Raw genomic sequence first — 19522 nt, 5'->3', positions numbered from 1 at the left:
TGCGCCTGGCGGGAGCGCAGTAACGATCGATTACATCAAGGGGTAAAATTGCTGAAATACACTTTGGCCGAATCCCCTGACTCGACCAAAGGCTCGGGGGCTACTTCAGGTACCATGATTAGGGGGACACTAATCAGGGGTCTAAAACCACCCTAAAAACACAAACACATGCTGGGCAACCGGGCCCACGAAGGCCTACAACCTCCTTCCAATCTGGAAGAAAGGAAAGGACTCAAAGAAGCCCAACACGCGGCCCACGTACGCAGTGCGGCCCATCCGCACCCCCCTCGGACCCGCGGGGTGATCTTTGCCTTGCTCGAGGGCTCCCCGCCGAAGCCCTCGACCGCGCCTCGCGCCTCCGCCTCGCTCGAGGGTAGCGAGCCTACCCTCGGGGGAGCATATCATCTCCGCCTCGCTCGAGGGTAGCGAGCCTACCCTCGGAGGGGCGAATCATCTCCGCCTCGCTTGAAGCCACCCCTCGACGGAAAAGTCAAACGGCCCTTCCGCTCACCCGCCCGCCGTACGGAGGCATTAAATGCCAACCACTCCTCCACAGCGCCCGGGTCTGACGACGCCAGGCCGCCATTCCCCACAGTGGTTGTGACCAGAGTCTCGTCCACCAACTCCAGTCACTGCTCCGCCATCCCGGACGCTGTGGCGACACTGTGGGAACCTGCGACGCAGTGCAAGACGTGCTCGGCACTGCTCCAGCTACTATACTGCCAACTCCCCATACCTCCTTCGTACTTTCCCTTCCGCGGACAGTACTGCGATGCATGTTTTTGTCCCAGTGTTATAAATGCGACCCATTGGCCTGTAGGACCCTCGGAACGCCGCCACGCAACACCTGGAGGACGGTACCCCCCACAGCAATGACCACACCGCCCGCTGGAGCCGCCAGGATGCCGGCGCGATCTCCACAAGACCAAGGACGATGCCCAGGATGACTGCCACGCCCGGCGCCATACCCCATAGTGTACTTCCCATAGTGCTCGACCACTGCACCCCCGCGATTCGGGGAGAAGACGACGACTTCCACGATCCCCTGTGCATGTACACCGTCCCTCTTTGTGTCTATAAAAGGAGGAGGCGGGCTTTCCCTTAAGGGGGGGTCGGCCCATTCGGTAGAACACAACACTCAGCACTACTCGCAGAGCACATGCGCTCTTCTGAGCCTCGATATTGGCACTCACCTCAATCAACTCCCCCTCTAGCAGAGACTTGGGAGCTTCCCTCCCTCTCTCTTCTCGCTTGTACCCCCTACTACAGGCACCCCCGGTGTAAGACAGTACAGTGCTCTCGCACACCCCTTTGCTGGACGTACAGCCCCACGGCCAGAACCAGGATAAACCCGTGTGTTACTGTGTTGCCTCTTGCATCAACATCTGGGACGAGGAACACGTAGCATCATCACTGGTTGGGTCCGGACCGCCGGGTCAGGACATCGACACAATTATACCCCTACACTTTTCCAGAGTGGCCCCGATGTTTTCAAAAATTACAACCAAGCCCTTGCCCCTCAAAAATATTTACAAAAAGGCCCTTGAACCGCCGTTCGACCCCTAAACCTCCCTGTAACCTATCATTTCATGCTTCAAACAATCTCCGATCGACCTGAAACTTTACCATCTTGTCACAATTAAGGACCGAGTTGGTGTGTCATCTCACCTAACTCCACTATCGTGCAAACCACTCGACCATTGTATGGGCAACGGCTTAGCATAAACCCCTCTAGTTAGTCTAATAGCCATCAGGAGAGCTGAGAGCAACGGGTGATCAAGAAAAAGGGATAAGCTCTGTGTGACTTATGCCCCAGTTAAACCTTGGAGATATGTCAATGGCCTCTTGGTGGATCCCGTGGTGGCTAGTCAGGACTAGCTAAGGTGGGTAATGGCTTTGTTGGGATCTGCACCGACACTAAGGTGATCGGGCTGTGGTACCCCGCTTGTGGATAAAGTTGCACACCTCTGCAGAGTTAAAATCTATTCGAATAGTCATGCCCACGGTACTGGGCAAGTTACGGTGTGGTCACATAACTAGTGTTTCTTCTGGGAATGGATGGGTTAGCATGAGTGGTTTTGGAAAAGTGTCCTGCAGTTGCACCGTGTGCTACGACGGATGAGGAGTCCGGTAGCAACTTAAAACTTGGACCTTGTGTGGATCAACACTATGTGTTACTCGGTACAAGAAAACTTGCTTTGAAAATCCTTTCTTTCAAATGAACCCCTGCATACAAGTTAGCTTTCCGCAAATTAAACCATAACCTTATCCTTGATTTACCTTGTGCATTATATTCTGTTTATACCCCTTCCGTGGGTGTGGTTGGACTTGCTGAGTATGTTTGTACTCACCCCATTCTTAATTTTGACAGATGAAGATCCAGACTTCGTTCCCGAAGACGTTGAGTAGAGGTTCCGCCTTGCATCCAACCTTACCTGTGGATTGGGTCACCCGCAGGAAGTTCCGTATGACGCAAGACTTCTGCGTAGAGTTGTACGCTGATGTACCATCTGATGTAATAAAAGTGTTATCAGTCTCCTAGGACTGATATTGTATCACTTTTAAGTCTTCTCTCACGAGGGGACGCTTCAGTTTTATAATATGTTATTTACACAAACAGATTTGCCTCCCATCCTCCCTTAAAATAAAGAACATCAAAGGGAAAACTAGCTATTCAGGACTCATACAATCAGAAATGCATGTTTCTATGCTTCATACTTGCATAACTGGTAAGCACCTTTCGTGACCTGCAATGCGACAACACAAAAAAAAGGACCAAATCAGTTAGCATGCAACACATAACAAATATTATTTTGCCTAACTAATAACAATGATTTGCTTAGACTCAACTTGCTTAGACTTGATTGCCTATGAGCTTGAATTATTCTACCTTACCAATAACATATTGTTGCCTAATGGTAAAAATAAACAAGAAAAACTTATAGAACATGTCCTAGTTTTAGCCACAAAGCCACTCATTAATCAAAAAGACATGTCGATGGCTTGAAGCTAAAACAAATCTTCAATCATCTTTGGACCGAAACATTATCTTCACTGGGGCATATAATTGATCAAAATTTAAAAATTAAAACTAAAGAAATGACATCAATTCAAGCAAAAAAGAAGCACCCCTAAACATTGGGGCACTGATTAGAAGCATGAATGATTAATTCCAGCAAATACTAAGTCAAACGTTGAGTTTTCATATATCATAACAGAAATAATGTCATATGAATTAAAACTGTGTGAACTGGGGTGGGGGGAAGAGATTGCTTCAACTTGTTGGCCTTCTCAGCATCAAAGATGCAGAGGGTGTACAAGTACTTGAAGCAGCGCACCTTGAACTTGACAACATACTTGCTCCTCTTGATCTTCATAGAATGGGCAATCTTCCCACTCGCGCTGAGAAGGAAGTCCTTGATCTCGTGGATCTGCTTCGGCTGCAGTCAAATTTGTTTCACAAAACTATTAGACAAAGCATAGACATAAGATGACGCTACTGACTAGAGAGCAAAAGACTTTTTGCAACTAGAAACCATAGACTCCCGTATACATGTTATTTCAATGGTGGCTTACTTATTGCCTAGATAAATACACTGAATTGCCTTTATTCTTAACATATTATTGCCTAGATAAATGCATTGAGTTGCGTATATAAAATTAGAAGAACTACCTAGATAAATGCTCTGAGTTACTTTTGTTCTTAACACATTATTACCTCGTGAAATAAATATTGTTGTCTAGAAAAATGAAGACAGTACAAATTCCTTCCTGATAGAGAAACAATGCCAAAAAGCACTGAAGATAGTACAAGTATAAACTGTAGCTATATTTTTTTCCTCTAACGTTTAATAACTAGATAAATAATATCGTCTTGTTCATTTGGTATATAAACTAAAGTCTATGCTGTGACTTCCTAAGAGATGAGATAATTAAATGTTTACCCAAATGACTATTGAATCGGGCAAAATTTGAAGGTTTGAGACCCAAGACTGATATCAGCTACAGTATGTGCATTTTAGAAAAAAATACTATGGCAGTCTCCATAGAAAGATTTAGAAATTGCTTAGTTAATGCTGCTTAACGACGAAATGCTTGTTGTGCTACAGGTTTGCAGAAGACAAAACAACAATTGCATAGAGAATGTGCCCTCTCCCCAGCACAGCCTAAAAAAAATCCTACTACCCACAGATAATTCCGAACTAGCATAGAGCTACCATAAGTAAAAAATACTATCAGCCATTTTCATTCAAGCTAACTTGTGGAAACAAGCAAAAGATTCTTCCTAAATGCTGTCCCGTAACACTGAATGATAGACCTCAATGTAAATCAAACCAAAAACAGTATTGATAAGTGAAAGATTGTTTCTAAATTCTTTCCGGTTAACTCTATATGATAGACCCAAGTGTAAATTAAAATGAATAATATTGTGATCATCCATCAACTGTAGTTGCATTTATAGGTTTGCAAAAAGACAAATGAAAACCCATTCCAAATTTTTAACTATATTTCCAATTCAGTTGAACACCGTCATGAAAGTAATTCTTCTGCTGCAGTAACTTTGTAAAGTGATATTGTTGCCCAAATGACATAATCCCAGCATACCTGAAGGTCAGGGCACTCCTCCCGAGCAAGCAACTGTAGAAATGCGGGGGAGCACTCCAGCCGCTGCTGCCGTTCTGCACCTCTTCGCCAGCACGCTGCCGCGGCCGCAGTTGCAGATGCCGACTATGATGTCAACGCGTCGTCACCGCCCTCGCCTCATGCATATCAAGACTTACTACCCGAATCTGCAGGTAGAAACAATTGAGATGTCATTTCAAAAGAGAATGGTTCCACCTCGAAGCCATCTTCAAGATTCAACCAACCATAACTGAAGTTTATGTTTGTTTTTATTCAGGATTCAAGATGCCATGTTACTCTGGCCTTCGGATGCAACTTACAGTAAATCATTTTGTTTTCATTGTGCAAGAAGGGTGAAGATACAATGGAGCTCTTTGCTCACGTGGAATAGAAATTGGATAACAAAATTTCTTAACAAAATATACTATTATGCCTAGATAGAACAATATTATTGCTTATTGGAACCACTATTATTACCTCTATAGAATAATTTTAGGGGAAACCAACATTGCTGCATATACAGGATAACATTATTGCCTAATTTCTCCTATATTAACCCTATAACTCATCTATGGATGATTTTGTGTAGCGGGAATGGACTGAGAGGTTCAAGTTTATCTTCACCCTCTACCAAAAAAACCAATAAAATGAGCACCAGAATCAAATCGATTCCAGTCATAATCGCAGAGAGAGAGAGAGGGGCGCAGGGGGCAATCGCTCACCTAATTCTAACATGCTTTCACCACATCAGATCCAATACAGCCACGAGTTACTGATGGTTGCGCTTCCAATCGTCCTCTGAAGAATTCCAGATGCGCTCATGGATGAGCTCCACCAAAATAAACTGCAACATGTCGAAAAAAATCCTGTCAAAATCCAGTCACAGTCATGAGGGAGAGAGAGGGAGAGGGGCGCAGGGAGCAATCACTCACCTGATTCTAACCCTAAGCTTTGAACACATCGGATCCAATAGAGCCACGAGTTCCTAATGGTTGTGCTTTCAACCATCCCCTGAAGAATTTCAGATGCGCTCATGGATGAGCACCACCAAACAAACTGCAAAAATAAACCGAAAATCAATCGATTGCGGGGGAGAAATGGATGTGGCGCAAGAGGGGAACACTCACTCAAGTCTGATCTGCGCTTCAACCCCCAAAAATGTCGTGCAGGAGCCGAGATAGCGCGCCGCCGGTGGGGGATTGGAGCATACTGGCGGAGAAGAGAGAGAGGAACCCTAGGATGAGAGGGTGAGGAGATGAAATGAACGCCCGCCGCTGGCTCTTCAGTTCCTGATATGCAGTATATGTGGGACCGGTCAGTCAGCTGCACGTGGTCGGGCCGGACGTATCACCTCGATGGATACAGGCGAGAGAGACGGATGGGAGCGGCCGTGCAATTGGAATAAACTACGGCCGGCTGTAGAAGAGTCTTATCTTTTTTAAAGTTGGGAGTCGCGTCAAATTTCAACATGAAAAAGATACGGGCCCATCCATCCACAAAGAAAATTGACCAGACCAAACGTGCAGACGGACCGATTGCTGCGGGCGGGGCATGTCCTATGTTGGGGGCCGGTCCAGTTGGATGTTTATGAGCAATGACGGCCCGACGAGGCGACTGCACGTTACACCCAACGCGCGCAACGGGCGAGCGAGCTTTGCTTCGTCGCTGGCTGGCTGGCTGCCTGCCGACAGGTGTGCAATCAAAGGCCGCGGCGACTTGAGCACGTGCTAGCGGCCCAGCGCCTGCTTTCACGGTCACCGAACCACCGTACCACCGCGCACGGTGCAGCGCAGTAGGGAGTCTGTCGCGGGCGCACGCGGTTGCTTTAATTTCACCGCCGGCGACGACGAACGCGTTTGGCTTGAGCCGGCGGCAGCAGCAATAAGTTCTGACACGAACTTGCGTTGGATGCGAACGCAGGCGCTGCTCGCGGAACCTGTCCTGTACGGCCGCGGCACGTCTGCTAGTGGCGACGGCCGACGGGTGTGACGGACCGCGGCGACTTGCCGGTCGCGTCCACTGCCACCAGGGCAAGCTAGCAGCCGCGGTTTCTTTTACCGCGACGCTCCTCGTCCTCGATCGGTGTCTGGTGCGACGAGCGAGGCCACGTCCACCACCGGTGCTGGATCCGCACGCACGGGGACGCGGCGAGGCCTGGCGCATCCAGCGCGACGCCTCCTCACTTCCTCAGTCAGGCGGAACAAACGAGTTAGTCAGCACAGACCGATTTCCGACCGACGGGCCAAAGGATCGGACACACCATCACCTCGTCCGGAACAGCCGTGCAACTGGCGTGTGCGCCTGCCGGTCCCCTGGCGATGCTTGCCGTGTCCGGCTGCGGCACTGCGCGGTGGACCCGAAACATGGCGGCGCATGCACGTCTGACGGGTGTGAAAAGGCTGCGGCGACTTCACGGGCGCCCGCGGCTGCTTGTAGCGCGCCTGCCGCCTCTGCTGCTGGCCTGCTGCTGCCTGGTCTCCGATCGCCGCGCGCTGCTGCTCGTCGAGTCCACGAGCGCGGGCCGGGGCGCACGCGCGGGCTCTCGACACGCGACGCGGCTCCACGCTCTACCGGCCGGCCGTACAGGCACCGAACGAACAAACGTACGTACGTCACGTACCGCACCGGCCGCGCGTTCGCCTCCAAGTCCCAGCGGAGGCCGGTGGGAACGCGCGCGCTCGCCGGGGTCCATCAACCGGCGACCGTGGACTTTTCCGCCGCCCTCCAATCTCTTCCCTCGCGGGCCCGCGCCGCCCACGTCACGGACACCCCCATCTCGTCCACGTAGCGTGACGACGGCGGACGGCGGGGCCGGGCCGGGCCTACGCGTGTGCGGCGATAAAATGGGCGGGGCGCGGTGTGTCATGTGTGTCGTGTCGGCCCCGACCCGTTGGACGACCCGACCGGCGCGGCGGACCGAGCTGGCGTTTTTGAACGGATTACTGCACCAACGAACAAAAGAAGAACGCACATGCACACGCATGTTATGTATACTCGTTTCCGTTGCCTAGCGGCTCAGCTGATTTCGTTGCTGCGACTAGCTGGGATTTTGTTTTAATATAAAAAAGATGATCTAATTAACCTGATGCATGCTAGCTATCAGATAGATATTCAGGTTGATAGATGGCCAAGTTTTGGCCGGAGATGCTGGATGGATGGATGCTGCTGCCATTGACCGACCTCCTGCTTGTTTATTTTGTTTATAGGATGATCCCTATATGCCCATGTTTACTCCATGCTGTTTGTGGAGCTTGTGCTTGTGGTGGTATGAGAGTGCGTGCAATTTTGTATATATAGAGTATTATTACAGTAGTGACGACTGAGACGTACAGGCTCCAGATTAAACTGTACATAGACTACATGCTTTTGATGGTGATTGCACCGAAGCAACAATCAACGAGCTATAGAGCTACAGGCGACTTAACAAATCTACCCATACCGGCCGGCAGCTTCAAATGCCTCGGCCACTTGGTTTAAACAAGATGGAACGAATCAGGCGCGATAGGTTGCTGGAGAATGAGAGGATCCACATCAAAGTTTAGTTGTACAGACCTGTGCTCAACTGCTCATAGCTAGGCAGCTCCTAGACGTGAACTCTCTCCGTTCCAAAAAAAAAAATCACTTTAAAGCAAGTATTATGGTCCTAGTCAGTAGGCTAAATAGTTTGTATAGAATCCTAGCTGGAAGAGAGAGAGAGAGGGGGAGAGAGAGAGAAGAGGACAGACGACTCTCAAATCGGCGGCGTAGAACAACAAATCCAAGGAAAGGACAGGTGACTGTCTCACCGTGAAAAGCGGACCACATGCATCCAAATAGTCAACAATAAGATTTTTATTATATGAGCATTAGTTACATACTGTGAAAGTTGAGTGACTTGGCAAGGCTCATGAGTCGGCAGCCGGCATTCTTATTTATGCTTGCTCTTGGGATTCAAAATTTATCCTAAAAATAAGTGGTCTTACCTTATTTTGAAAATGCATTTGCATGCAAGAATCAATGAATACTAAATATGGATAATAAAAAAGGAACAAACATGATCATCTTACATAGTTACATTCTTATCAATTAACCCTAGAATTCGACGACTGACTTTTTGTACGGAGAGAGCAGTAGATAGTGGCTGATGGGCACGGTGTGGTAACACGGTAAAAACCCTGCGATCACTGGCCACTAGAGCGGTGCTAGCTGCCATGCGCGTCCTCCCATGTCATGTGTTGGTTGGGTTCCGTGGTAAAACCGATGCTGATCGGCGTGCAAGATCTGCCGGCTGACTTGCCATGCTCCGCCCAACCAGGATGATCAGAGTGTGAGCATGAACAAGTGTTACCTTTTTTTTCTCGAGGCCAGCCAGATCCGGACACCCGAAATCCTCTCGTCCTCCGCCGGCGCCCGACGCCGGCTCCATATTCTCGGCGCCGGCGCTGACGGGAAGGAAGCCAGAGACGCCACGCCGTTTTTAACCGCTAGGTAACAACGTTGACCGACTACGGTCTACCACACGGCACGCCACGTGTTCATGTCTGCATTGCGCACGACCACGGGTACGTGGTCAAGAGCCGTCACATCGGCAAACAGCACCCGAGCTCCCGTCGCTCTCTTCTCTCGCGCAGCTGTGAACCCCCGAGCCCACAGGAGAGGGCGGACGTGGAGGCCGGCGATGCTGACCGGCGGCGGCCGGGCGGGGCGGGGCGGGTCCGGCGACTCCCGCGTCGCTGCGGCGCGTCGCGCATGGCGTGCACGCGGGTAAAAAAGACGTCGCCACCACGGCCCCCCAACTGGGCCATTTTTTTTTCTAATCCTCAATAAAAAAACCTGGCCATTTTTTTCTACTTGTTGTAGTACCCAATAAAAAAACGGGGCCATTTTTTAACCGAGCTCCCTCGCTCACGGCCCCACCCGCCATTTTTTTAAGCCGCAACCGCCAAGCCGAGCAGAAAAGAATTCGGGAAGAGCACGACGGGGGGAGGGGGGACTCCCAGCCAGGGATTTTTTTACCGACCGCCGGGACCGAACCGCCGGCCACCGGTTCCGGTTTACCGGACCGGTTGGACCGGTTACCGGTAAAAACCGGCCAAACTCAAATTTGAATTCAAAACCCACAGTTATACCGGTTTCGAACATCTAACCGGCCGGTTAGACCGGTTTACCGGTCCGGTTTGACCGGTTACCGGTCGGTTTGACCGGTAACCGGTCGGTTTAGGTTAAATTCAAATTTTTTTTCTTTTTTAGTTTAAATTCAAATGCCCGCAAAGTATACTAAATGAATGTTTGTATAATATGTTTTAGCCTAAATGAACCCTCCAACTCTCTTTTGTACTACTTTTACATTGTATTTGTATATTTTTGTATGTATGTTTTTTTTGTTTAACTTCAAATGCTCGCAAAGTATACTAAATGAACGAATATTTGAAAAAATTTGACACCATTAGATTCGTCGCAACTTGAAGTATTTTTAAGAATTTTTTGGGATTTTTCCATATTTTGAAATTCAAATTTAAAATTTGAATTTGGGCCGGTTTGAAACCGGCCGGAACCGGAACCGGTCCGGGCCGGTTAGACCGGTAACCGCGGTTACCGGACCGGTTCCGGCCGGTTTTTTTAACCCTGCTCCCAGCTGCCGGCTTCACAGCACAGCTGAGGCGCAGGAAAAGTCAAAGGCTCGCGTTCCCCCGGCGCCTTCTCGCCGCCTTCATCTTCTTCTTCTTGCGCCTCCCGCCCGCCTACCCCCGCACGTTTCGCGGCGCCCCCATCTTTTAACAACGCCCGCCGCCGCCGCCTCCTGTTCGTGCAGTCCAGCCGAGCGGCGAGCGCTCCTCCTCCTCTCTCTCTCTCTCTCCCCCCTCTCCGGTTACCCAACACCTGAGGGAGTCTGCTCGCTGAGCCGGTTGCGCGCGCCGTGCCGGTCGGGGACCTGCGCCGCGTCTCCGCTGCTACCTGCAGGTGATTCTTCCGCTCTCGTCTCTGGAATTGGTGGCGCTGGGCAGCTAGCTGTTGTTTTCTTCTCAGGGTGATTTGGCTTCTCTGGGGGCGCTTGATTGCGTAGAAAACAAAACGAGTGCTATTTGGGGGTTTGTTTGAGGGATTTCATGTTCCATTTTTGGACTTGGGTCAGTTATTTCTTCATTCACTGCATCTCTGAATCGTGGTCACGTGGAGGTCCGTGAAGTTGCCTCTGCAAACTCGAAATAGCAATCACCTTTGCACCACCGTTCGTCGCTTCTTTACATTTCCGGAGCGATGAATTATCGTCCTCCCCTGAATCCACTTCTGAATTGGATTTGGGACATACAAAATCGCCTTTCACATGTTTCATCCCAGTTTTGGCGTTGCTTCATGTACCATATGCCCCCATATATGTTAGTTCCTCTAGCTACAAGTACGATTTGGGACATACTCCGCAGAAATCAAATCACTGCAAATTGTGGCTGTACGACCAGGAAGTCATCTGCTTAGTTCCGTGGCGTCTTCAAAGATTCAGGCAACCTCCTTTTCCTGGTTTTAAAAAAAAGTTTACCGTGAATCGGGATGCAAATTTACATTCATTCTATCGGCGTCAGATGGTTATCGCTGGCAGCTGGTGTTTGCCATCTAGCTAACAATTTCCACACTCCAAGGGAGACGATTGGTCCACCGCCCGCGTTAGGTGCTGGTTCCTTTCGGAAGGATAGGGTCGCGAGTAATTGCGACAGTCCTTGTTTCATTTCTTCCTTCAAGCCGGTGAGCAAATTGGGGGCTGACTTCTTCCTTGACTTGGCTAAAGCTTCCTTGCAGCTGAAGCCTGAAATATCTTAGCTTGGTGGTTTCACATTTTGATGTCTTCCTATCTTGTACGACACGTTGAATTTTACAGTAGTAACCTTTTTTTTAAGGGTTTTACAGTAGTAACCTGATAACTACTGATAAGTTAGAATGGGGTAAATTGCTGGGTAGCTTAAAAACGTACTATCAATGTGTTTCCACATTGCTGGTCCTTTTCTCTCAAGTTGTCCATTGTCCACTCTAAAACACAAATCGTTGTTTAATGCTATAATTGCCATGTGAGTCCAACGGCTAACTGGCAATACCAGTTGTAATTGTACTTTCCTTTCTTTTAGGTTGATTTACTAATTCCAATTTATCTATTGAAATCTCTGCTGATGTGGTCAACATATCTTTTTTTTTTCAGAAACTGCTTATTACTTCCTGCTTTTCTCTGTGGGGGCTTCTGCAACTGTATTGGTAAAGATGGGTTGCTGCTTTATGTTTGGAAAGAAAGCTGAACAAGCCGTTCAAGGCGATGATGGTCAGCAATCTTTGCATTATTGTTACTGCTACATCCATTTGACATTTATGCGATTTTCCATTCTTACATGTTCTTGCTTTGTTGTTCCAGATGTACATAGTGTGAAAGTCTTCTCTTACAATGAGTTGAGAAAGGCTACACAAGATTTCAGTGGCGCAAATAAGATTGGCGAGGGTGGTTTTGGTTCTGTCTTCAGGGTAAATATGCACAACATTTTTCAGCATTTAATCGTTTTCTTGGGCAGACAGCATGAGAATCCTGGCTTATATTTCAATTTTGGTTGATCAGGGAATGCTTAAAGATGGGACAGTAGTTGCAGTGAAAGTTCTGTCTGCTACATCAAGGCAAGGTATCCGGGAGTTTTTGACTGAACTTACAGCAATATCTGACATCAAGCATGAAAATCTCGTCACTCTTATCGGTTGCTGCGCTGAAGGCTCTCACAGAATCCTTGTTTACAATTACCTTGAGAACAACAGCCTTGCACAGACATTGCTAGGTGACACATTGTTCCGCCTAACGCTTGTTCCGATCGTAAATATCTTCGTAAGTTCCATACGTAACAGATGTTTTGGGTGTGCCATCGCAGGAACCAGATATAGTAACATTCGGTTCAACTGGCGGGCACGGGTTAAAATTGCTGTGGGTGTTGCCCGTGGACTTGCATTTCTCCATGAGGAAATCCGACCACCAATTATCCACCGGGACATAAAGGCCAGCAACATTCTTCTTGACAAGGATCTCACCCCCAAAATTTCTGATTTTGGGTTGGCGAGGCTCCTTCCACCCAATGCAACTCATGTGAGCACCCGAGTTGCCGGCACATTGTAAGCATACCCCTAAGTCCTGGTTGTGAAGCTTCATTTGCATGATTTTCTGTAGTTCTGACTTCTACTTCCATTTATGTTTAGAGGATACCTGGCTCCTGAATATGCAATCCGAGGTCAAGTGACAAAGAAGTCCGACATCTATAGCTATGGAGTTCTTCTTTTAGAAATTGTCAGTGGAAGATGCAACACTAATACAAGATTACCTTCTGAAGATCAATTCCTTCTTGAAAGGGTAAGCCGTTCTTGCCACATATCAGATAAAGTAGCCTGCAAGTAGTAAATTTGGTCAATTTTGCCTCGCGGCATATAAATCAGTGTATCCTGAACCAATGATGCAAAAAATATCATTGAACTTGACAAGTAAGCTGCTGCTCTTTGCAGACATGGGGACTCCACGAGCAAGGGCGTTTGGAAGAGATCATTGATATCGACATAGGGAACGACCTGGATGTCGAGGAGGCATGCCGGTTCTTGAAGATTGGCCTGCTATGCACGCAGGACGCAATGGCACGTCGTCCCAACATGACCAATGTTGTCCGGATGCTCACAGGGGAGAGAAGGATCCCCGTAGACAAGATCACTAGGCCCTCCATGATCACTGACTTTGCAGATCTCAAGGTCAGCAGCAAGGAGCAAAGATCAAGCGAGACGCGCTCTCCCACCACAAAATCGTTCACCACAACAGAACCATTCTCGTCGTCAGAAACGCCCACGCAGTCATCTATATGAAATTGTGGATGCCAGAAGGTCCCCCCCCCCCCCAGTTTGTATATTGTGTGAATTGTGATAGATGGGCCAGGTTACATGCAATTTTTGAAGAGTTTCTTGTTTCACTTGTTATGAGGAAAGATCTCATAGTTAGCTTATTGCTTCTTTGTATGCTGTAAATATTTCGAAACAAAGATGTCATCCTTTGCGCGTTGGAAACTTCAGTTTTTGCTCAAAAAGATGATAAGCTTATTGCCTCAAATAAAAAGATCGAGCACCTGACGTCCTTGCTCAAAAAAAAAACTTACGTTCTTGATGCCTCAAAGAATATATTTACATTATCCGTTAACTGATTAATCGACTGCTGTTAAACATCTGATCTCACTAAAAATAAGCCAAAAATTTTAGTTCTAATGGTGTTTTTGACGTTGCCAGTACATCACGGTGATGTCGGTAGGAAAGAAGATGTCCAAGTTTCGCACATCTCACCGGTAAAGTGGAGGAACGGTCAAGTGGCTCCTAGTTTTTGCACGGATGCAGGATGCTGACAGGCAGTTGAAAAGAATCAAAGAACCGATCAAAGCTCGATTTCCCTGGACAACAATGGACGAGATCTCTGACGATAAACGCGTCGCCGACATCAATTATCGCCAAGAACGTTGCAAAATGTGCCCAGCAAAATACTCCTATATATGCTGTCAGAATCATGCTCCTTCAACCCTTTAAAGTGTGATTGACCCGATGCAATATTCAGAGATCACATAATCGCATTCACATCAGCGCGTATTCTTTTAGCAGAGTTTCAGTTCAATTCAACGTCTGTCGCTAGCAATTGTACCTGCTGCCAGCTACTCAGGACGATGTTCTGCAGAGGCGGCAAAACCATCATCGAAGTAAACGAAGCTGACAAATTGTCTGACGAATCAGCGAAGGAAACGATGTTGACAAACCCTTTATTCTTATTCTGGGGAACACCGGTCAAACTCTTTCACTGAAAAATTGTGCATCTCATTCACAATGACATTATTAGATGGCTATTAGGCAGTACAGAATAATCTGAAAGTAAGATACAGCTAAGTTCTGACTGGCAACCAGAACTGTTCGAGCTGACTGCGAGATTTCTGAACATCAGTACGGAAGTACAGTACATTGAAAATTGAGGTAAGAGATTTATCTCAGGACAACAGCAGCCAGACAAACTTCGCAACAAGGATGATGAATAACGAATACTGCATAAAATTCATACTGGACAAGAACAAAGAATTCCGAACGAGTTCAACAGGGGGAAAAAAATGTTCCAGGTAAACTGAACTGAATGCTCTATGCTCTCTACCAAACATTCAATCAATTGAGAGCTCCGCGAAAAGGGGGTGTGTCATTTCTGAATTACAAGTCATTATAAAGGGTAGGTAAAGGGCAGCAAGAAATTGTTGGCTTGCTAAACCAGCGGCATATACTGAAGCGAAGGTAACTCAGCACCCCATTATTGCACAGTTGTAAACGAAGACGCCTGCGCGCTCCTTTACCGAGAGCACCTCCCAGTCAGCACCATCCTCCCCACCTTCGGGGCACCAGGAATGCAGCAATATAACCTCACCACGAGGCCCTCTGTGGCCGCCGATTACCAACAATCTGTCACCACAAGCCTTGAAAGCCAGGCCCCAACCATTGGATGAGTCAGCTCTAACAGGCAATGGCTTCAGTATGTTCCAGGTGTTATTTGCCTTGTCATACTTCTTGACCACATTTGTTGACTGGTCAGCGGCATAGAGCTGGTTATTCACAACAGCAACAAGAGGAGGTGACTGAGATGCACTGGTTCCACAAGGATACATATCCAGTATTCTTCTCCAGGTCCTTGTCTCAAGGTTGTATTCCTCTCCACAAGTCAAAGAATCCCTCTGACTTGATACGCCCCCAATGACATAGAACTTGCCATCCATGAAGAAACCTGAAGAGAGCCTCCTGGCTAAGTTCATGTCTGGGATAGTCTCCCAGCGGCCAATCTCTGAGTTATACAACTCAGCAGATCTCAGCACCTGTCCATTCTTATCACACCCACCAGCAACAATAGCAATCTCACCTGAGCTTCCCGAGGCAAAAAGACAGCGGGGCAGATTCATTGGAGTGCATCGGGACCAACTGCGAGCCAGTAAGTTGTGCATCCAAATAGCAAGGCCAGTATATTCACGGCCAAAGACAAGCAGCTGTGTCCCAACGGCAAGCGATTCCTTGTCTGCACAGGAGAAGCACTCGTCGCATGGCATTCTCGGGAGCCTCATCCACCGCTTTCGGTTGGGATCAAATGCTTCCCAGGGCATCAAGCTACAAGCGAGATACACCCAATACTCAACAATGCCATATTTCCTTCGCAATTTGTACAGATATCCACTGTTAATTAACAAATTGAATCTTTTATTCAGACAAGAAAGGGAAGGGTAGTCTGATCTGCTTGACCAAGCAAGGCAGTCTTGAGACAGGTCATCATGAAGGCCTGGAAAATAGCAATCATTTGATCTGTTGCCACTTGAATCACCTCCCGACTGAGCCTTCAGAATGGGTTTCTGCTCATTCAGCTCAAGTTCTTCACTGCCCAGATCTGTAGCATATGGAAAGACATCTAACTCTGAAATATCACAGAACATGTCTGAGTGTCTCTTCGACTCCCCAGAGAAGTATTCATTCCTGACCAACAGAAAGTAAGCTAGTATGTACTTCTGCCATGAACTCTGATCCTGCTGACCAAACAGCCTAAAGAGATGCAGAACCAAAGAGCCTGGAAGGGCAACCAGGCTTTTCGAGTTGCAATCTTGTAACTCTTCCATTCTTTCTCTGATCTATGAGTCAAAATCGAGGGTACCGAAACCACAAAGTTCACAGGCCAGCTCTGGAAACAACAAGAGAGAAACTATGTAAAACTGCACAACATTCTTGATAAGCTTCACAGATATTCTGGATTAATAACAGAGAATATAATAGCTACTTCTATGTCAGATACAAGACCCACACCAAAGCATTCATCTTAATAGTTGACATCTTGCTAAGAAATATCTTCAGAGCTGATTTCAGACTTTGCCGAATCAAGAATCAAACAGAATTATAAACTACAGCACTAAAAATCTCAAAGGCATACTCTTCCATAGAAAAATTATTTGGCTGTTAATACCAGTAACAGCAAGAATATTGCCGCACGTTAGACTCCTAACTCAAGCAGCCAAACGATCCTATCAATCACCAATAAATCACACAATAACAAGCACTTTGTGAGCTGTTTCCATTGCTAAGCCACATTTTTAACGAATCCACTCCAACGACAAAAGAAATATCAATGCATTGCTAACTTGGTTGATTCCAACTTTAGTTAAGCCCAATGCATATTCAGGCCCAAACAAGTTTCACGAGAGAAATACGGAAGCCATTTACTAGGCACATTTGCATTATCTGTTATCCAGATCGAGCAAAAAAAATGTAGATTAGCCCCCTCTGATTCCTTTTGTCATTATTGTTCCAGAAGCAGGACAAAAAGCCTTAAAGCCCTCACTTAAGAACAGAACGGAAACTAGCTAAGATTTACCAGATGCCGGCTAAAATAACTGCCTGTTCTCATGGCAAATCGGTTCATCAGCAAGCAGAGAACAAAGGATATCTGGTGGCCACTCGTACAACAAAATGCTCTAGAAATCAGAGACTCTCTGGCTCCAACCCATTCCACCCTCCCAAAGAAGAAAGGAAACAAACACCTTTCCCCAACCAATTCACCGCCATTTCCTCCACCAGCAGGAACTGAGTCAGTAGCAAAAGCAAAGTTCCCTTGGCATTTTACAACTACGGTTTGCAGACTCTCTGAAACTGAAACGAGCTAAGGAAAAGAGAGAGAAAAAAAGCATCCCACTTTGCAACGGAAACGCAAGAGCTGAACACGAGAGAATTGAGCCGCCGCCTCCCCTCACCTTGCCGAGACGCGCCGCCGGCGAGATCCGGGCCACCGGCGCGCGCCGGCCGCCTCCATCCCGGCGCCCAGCCCGCGCGGCTCGCCGGCCTCCAAGCGAACCCTGCGAGGCACGGGCCACGAGGAAAGCGGTTACACTCCGCGTCACCTCGCCCCCAAAAAAAAAGAACAAACAAAAATGCAGCGAGTTCCCGCCCCGGCGGCGCGGCGAGAGGGCTCACCGGTGTCGGCCGGATCTCCCCGCCGGTGCGGTGGAGGGGAGGGAGCGGATGGGCAGGGGTCGCCGACGAGCGGGGCCGGGCGGGCGACGGGCGGTGGGGACCACCGTCAGTGAGACGGGGAGGGCATGGAGGGCGAGGCCTGGAGCGGTGGGGGGTAAGGCGTATATATATATATGCCCATGTGCTTCATCACCCCGGGGGTGGTGGTTCAAGTGCCAAATGGCTCCCGAACCTTTTTTACATTTCTACTGTTACCTCGGTTCCCATGCTTAATCCCACTGTTACCATCTCGAAATCCCCCAGTGACTTTTTTCTAAAAAAATAAATTGACACCTTCCCATTGGACGCCTCCTGCCTGCCTCGCGTTTTGAGTCGAATAAAATTTTTAACCCGTTGGTTGGACCTGGACGGTGTCTATTGGCGGCCTCTAAGATTCATTCGTGACAATTCGGGTGACAACTCAAAATTTCTGTGACTTTTGGTAATGCAAAACCATATTGTGCGTCAAGAGAAATGGGAGAATCTTAAATGCACAGATGCACTGGCGCGCACGTACATGGATAGATCCAGCAGCTGAACACATCGCAGAGCTTGTACTTGACTCGCCATCCCCCCCCCCCCCTTTCTGTTGTTATAATGGAATGTTTTTTCACAGTGTACTTGCGGCTCTGGTCTCTCGGATTCAGGGCGTGGAGGACTGGAGGTGGAGGGGGAGGGCCGATGGGGGCGGAAAAGAATCTCCAAAGTGGTGATGACCGAAAGCTAGGGGCGTGTAGGCCATGCACGACCATTTACCCCACGTTGAAACGCGACAGAAATCAAAAGCGACAACGCATTGCCATCTCTCTCTCTCTGTTTTTTTCCTTCCTCTAGCAGAATTATTGACATTGTCTTGTCACTAATAATAATGTGGCACTCATAATCAAAGATGATTTGACCGGTGAGTGTTGTAGAGCAAAAGGCCGCGTATTCTATCCGTATTATTAAGAAAATATATATATAGTTTTTTTCTGAAAGAAATACTATGTATATATATAGTCGCAAATACTTATTCTCGAGCAGCAGGCACTGTGTGCATCTTGCTCTACTTTACTCCGATCCACGCCACTCATATTCAGGCGCCAGGCTGTCCGCTGCGGATAAGGACTGCTGTCTTGTCAAGCCCGGTAAAGGTACCCCCCCTCCCCGCCGGGTAAAACGGGGGGAAGTGGCTCCCACGTCACCCCGTTCCCGAACGCCGGCCTCGGCTTTTCGAGCAAGGCAGTTCCAAAATTTCTAATTTCAAATTTCACTATTCATATATTACTTCAAATCTTTTATTTCATGCGTGGAGTATTAAATATAGATAAATAAAAAAACTAATTACATAATTTTAATGTACACGACGAGACGAATCTTTTGAGCCTAGTTAGATCATGGTATGACAACAATTACCACAAACAAACGAAAAATACTACAGTGTGCTATAGTGTCCGATGTGACTCTTTTTACCACTATTTTACAAATCTAAACACAGCCCAAATATTCTGGAGGGCGTGGAGCGGGCGAAGAGCGGACGTGGAGTAAGAGAGAGAATCACACGGCTGCGTGCCGACCGCAGCCGGCGGAGAGAGCTTGTCACTGCTCTTATTGGCTGAAATGCTGGGGCCCGCCACCATCAAATTGCCTCTCAGCCGGCAGTGGGCGGACAGCGGTCGTTGCTATAAAACTTCTCTAACGCATTGCTGATCCGCTCGGCGGTCAAAGCACGAGCAGTAAATCTTTAAACTCTAGTTTAATTAGAAAGGCTACCCGTGCATTTGCACGGCTAGATGTTACCGTATCTAATATTACATTTTTAATTATTTAATTGTTTATATTTATTATTTGTGCCGCTAGATATAAGTATATCTAATGTTACACTCTTTTA

The 19522-nt window shown here is 47.7% G+C and overlaps 2 protein-coding genes across 3 annotated transcripts; one reads left to right on the top strand and one right to left on the bottom strand.

Annotated features, from left to right (window-relative positions):
- Window positions 1-10247: 10247 nt before the first annotated feature.
- Window positions 10248-13682, top strand: LOC120641808 (cold-responsive protein kinase 1-like). The gene is made up of 7 exons (XM_039918051.1): window positions 10248-10563; window positions 11789-11905; window positions 11996-12102; window positions 12194-12404; window positions 12495-12732; window positions 12817-12967; window positions 13117-13682. The coding sequence occupies exons 2-7, from the start codon at window positions 11848-11850 to the stop codon at window positions 13462-13464; spliced, it is 1113 nt and encodes a 370-aa protein (XP_039773985.1). The 5' UTR covers window positions 10248-10563; window positions 11789-11847; the 3' UTR covers window positions 13465-13682.
- Window positions 13683-14643: 961 nt separating this feature from the next.
- Window positions 14644-17761, bottom strand: LOC120641806 (F-box/kelch-repeat protein At5g60570-like). Of its 2 annotated transcripts, none has more exons than XM_039918050.1 (3): window positions 17614-17761; window positions 17394-17495; window positions 14644-16275 (listed from the first exon to the last, which is right to left on the bottom strand). In XM_039918050.1, the coding sequence occupies exons 2-3, from the start codon at window positions 17450-17452 to the stop codon at window positions 14916-14918; spliced, it is 1419 nt and encodes a 472-aa protein (XP_039773984.1). In that variant the 5' UTR covers window positions 17453-17495; window positions 17614-17761; the 3' UTR covers window positions 14644-14915. The 2 variants fall into 2 exon arrangements, with proteins under 2 accessions (XP_039773984.1, XP_039773983.1); XM_039918049.1 differs by having other exon boundaries at window positions 14644-16330; window positions 17614-17760.
- Window positions 17762-19522: the final 1761 nt, after the last annotated feature.

Source organism: Panicum virgatum, chromosome 7K (assembly GCF_016808335.1).
Source record: "Panicum virgatum strain AP13 chromosome 7K, P.virgatum_v5, whole genome shotgun sequence".
NCBI lineage: Eukaryota > Viridiplantae > Streptophyta > Magnoliopsida > Poales > Poaceae > Panicum > Panicum virgatum.
This window is presented reverse-complemented; position numbering and strand designations above follow the sequence as displayed.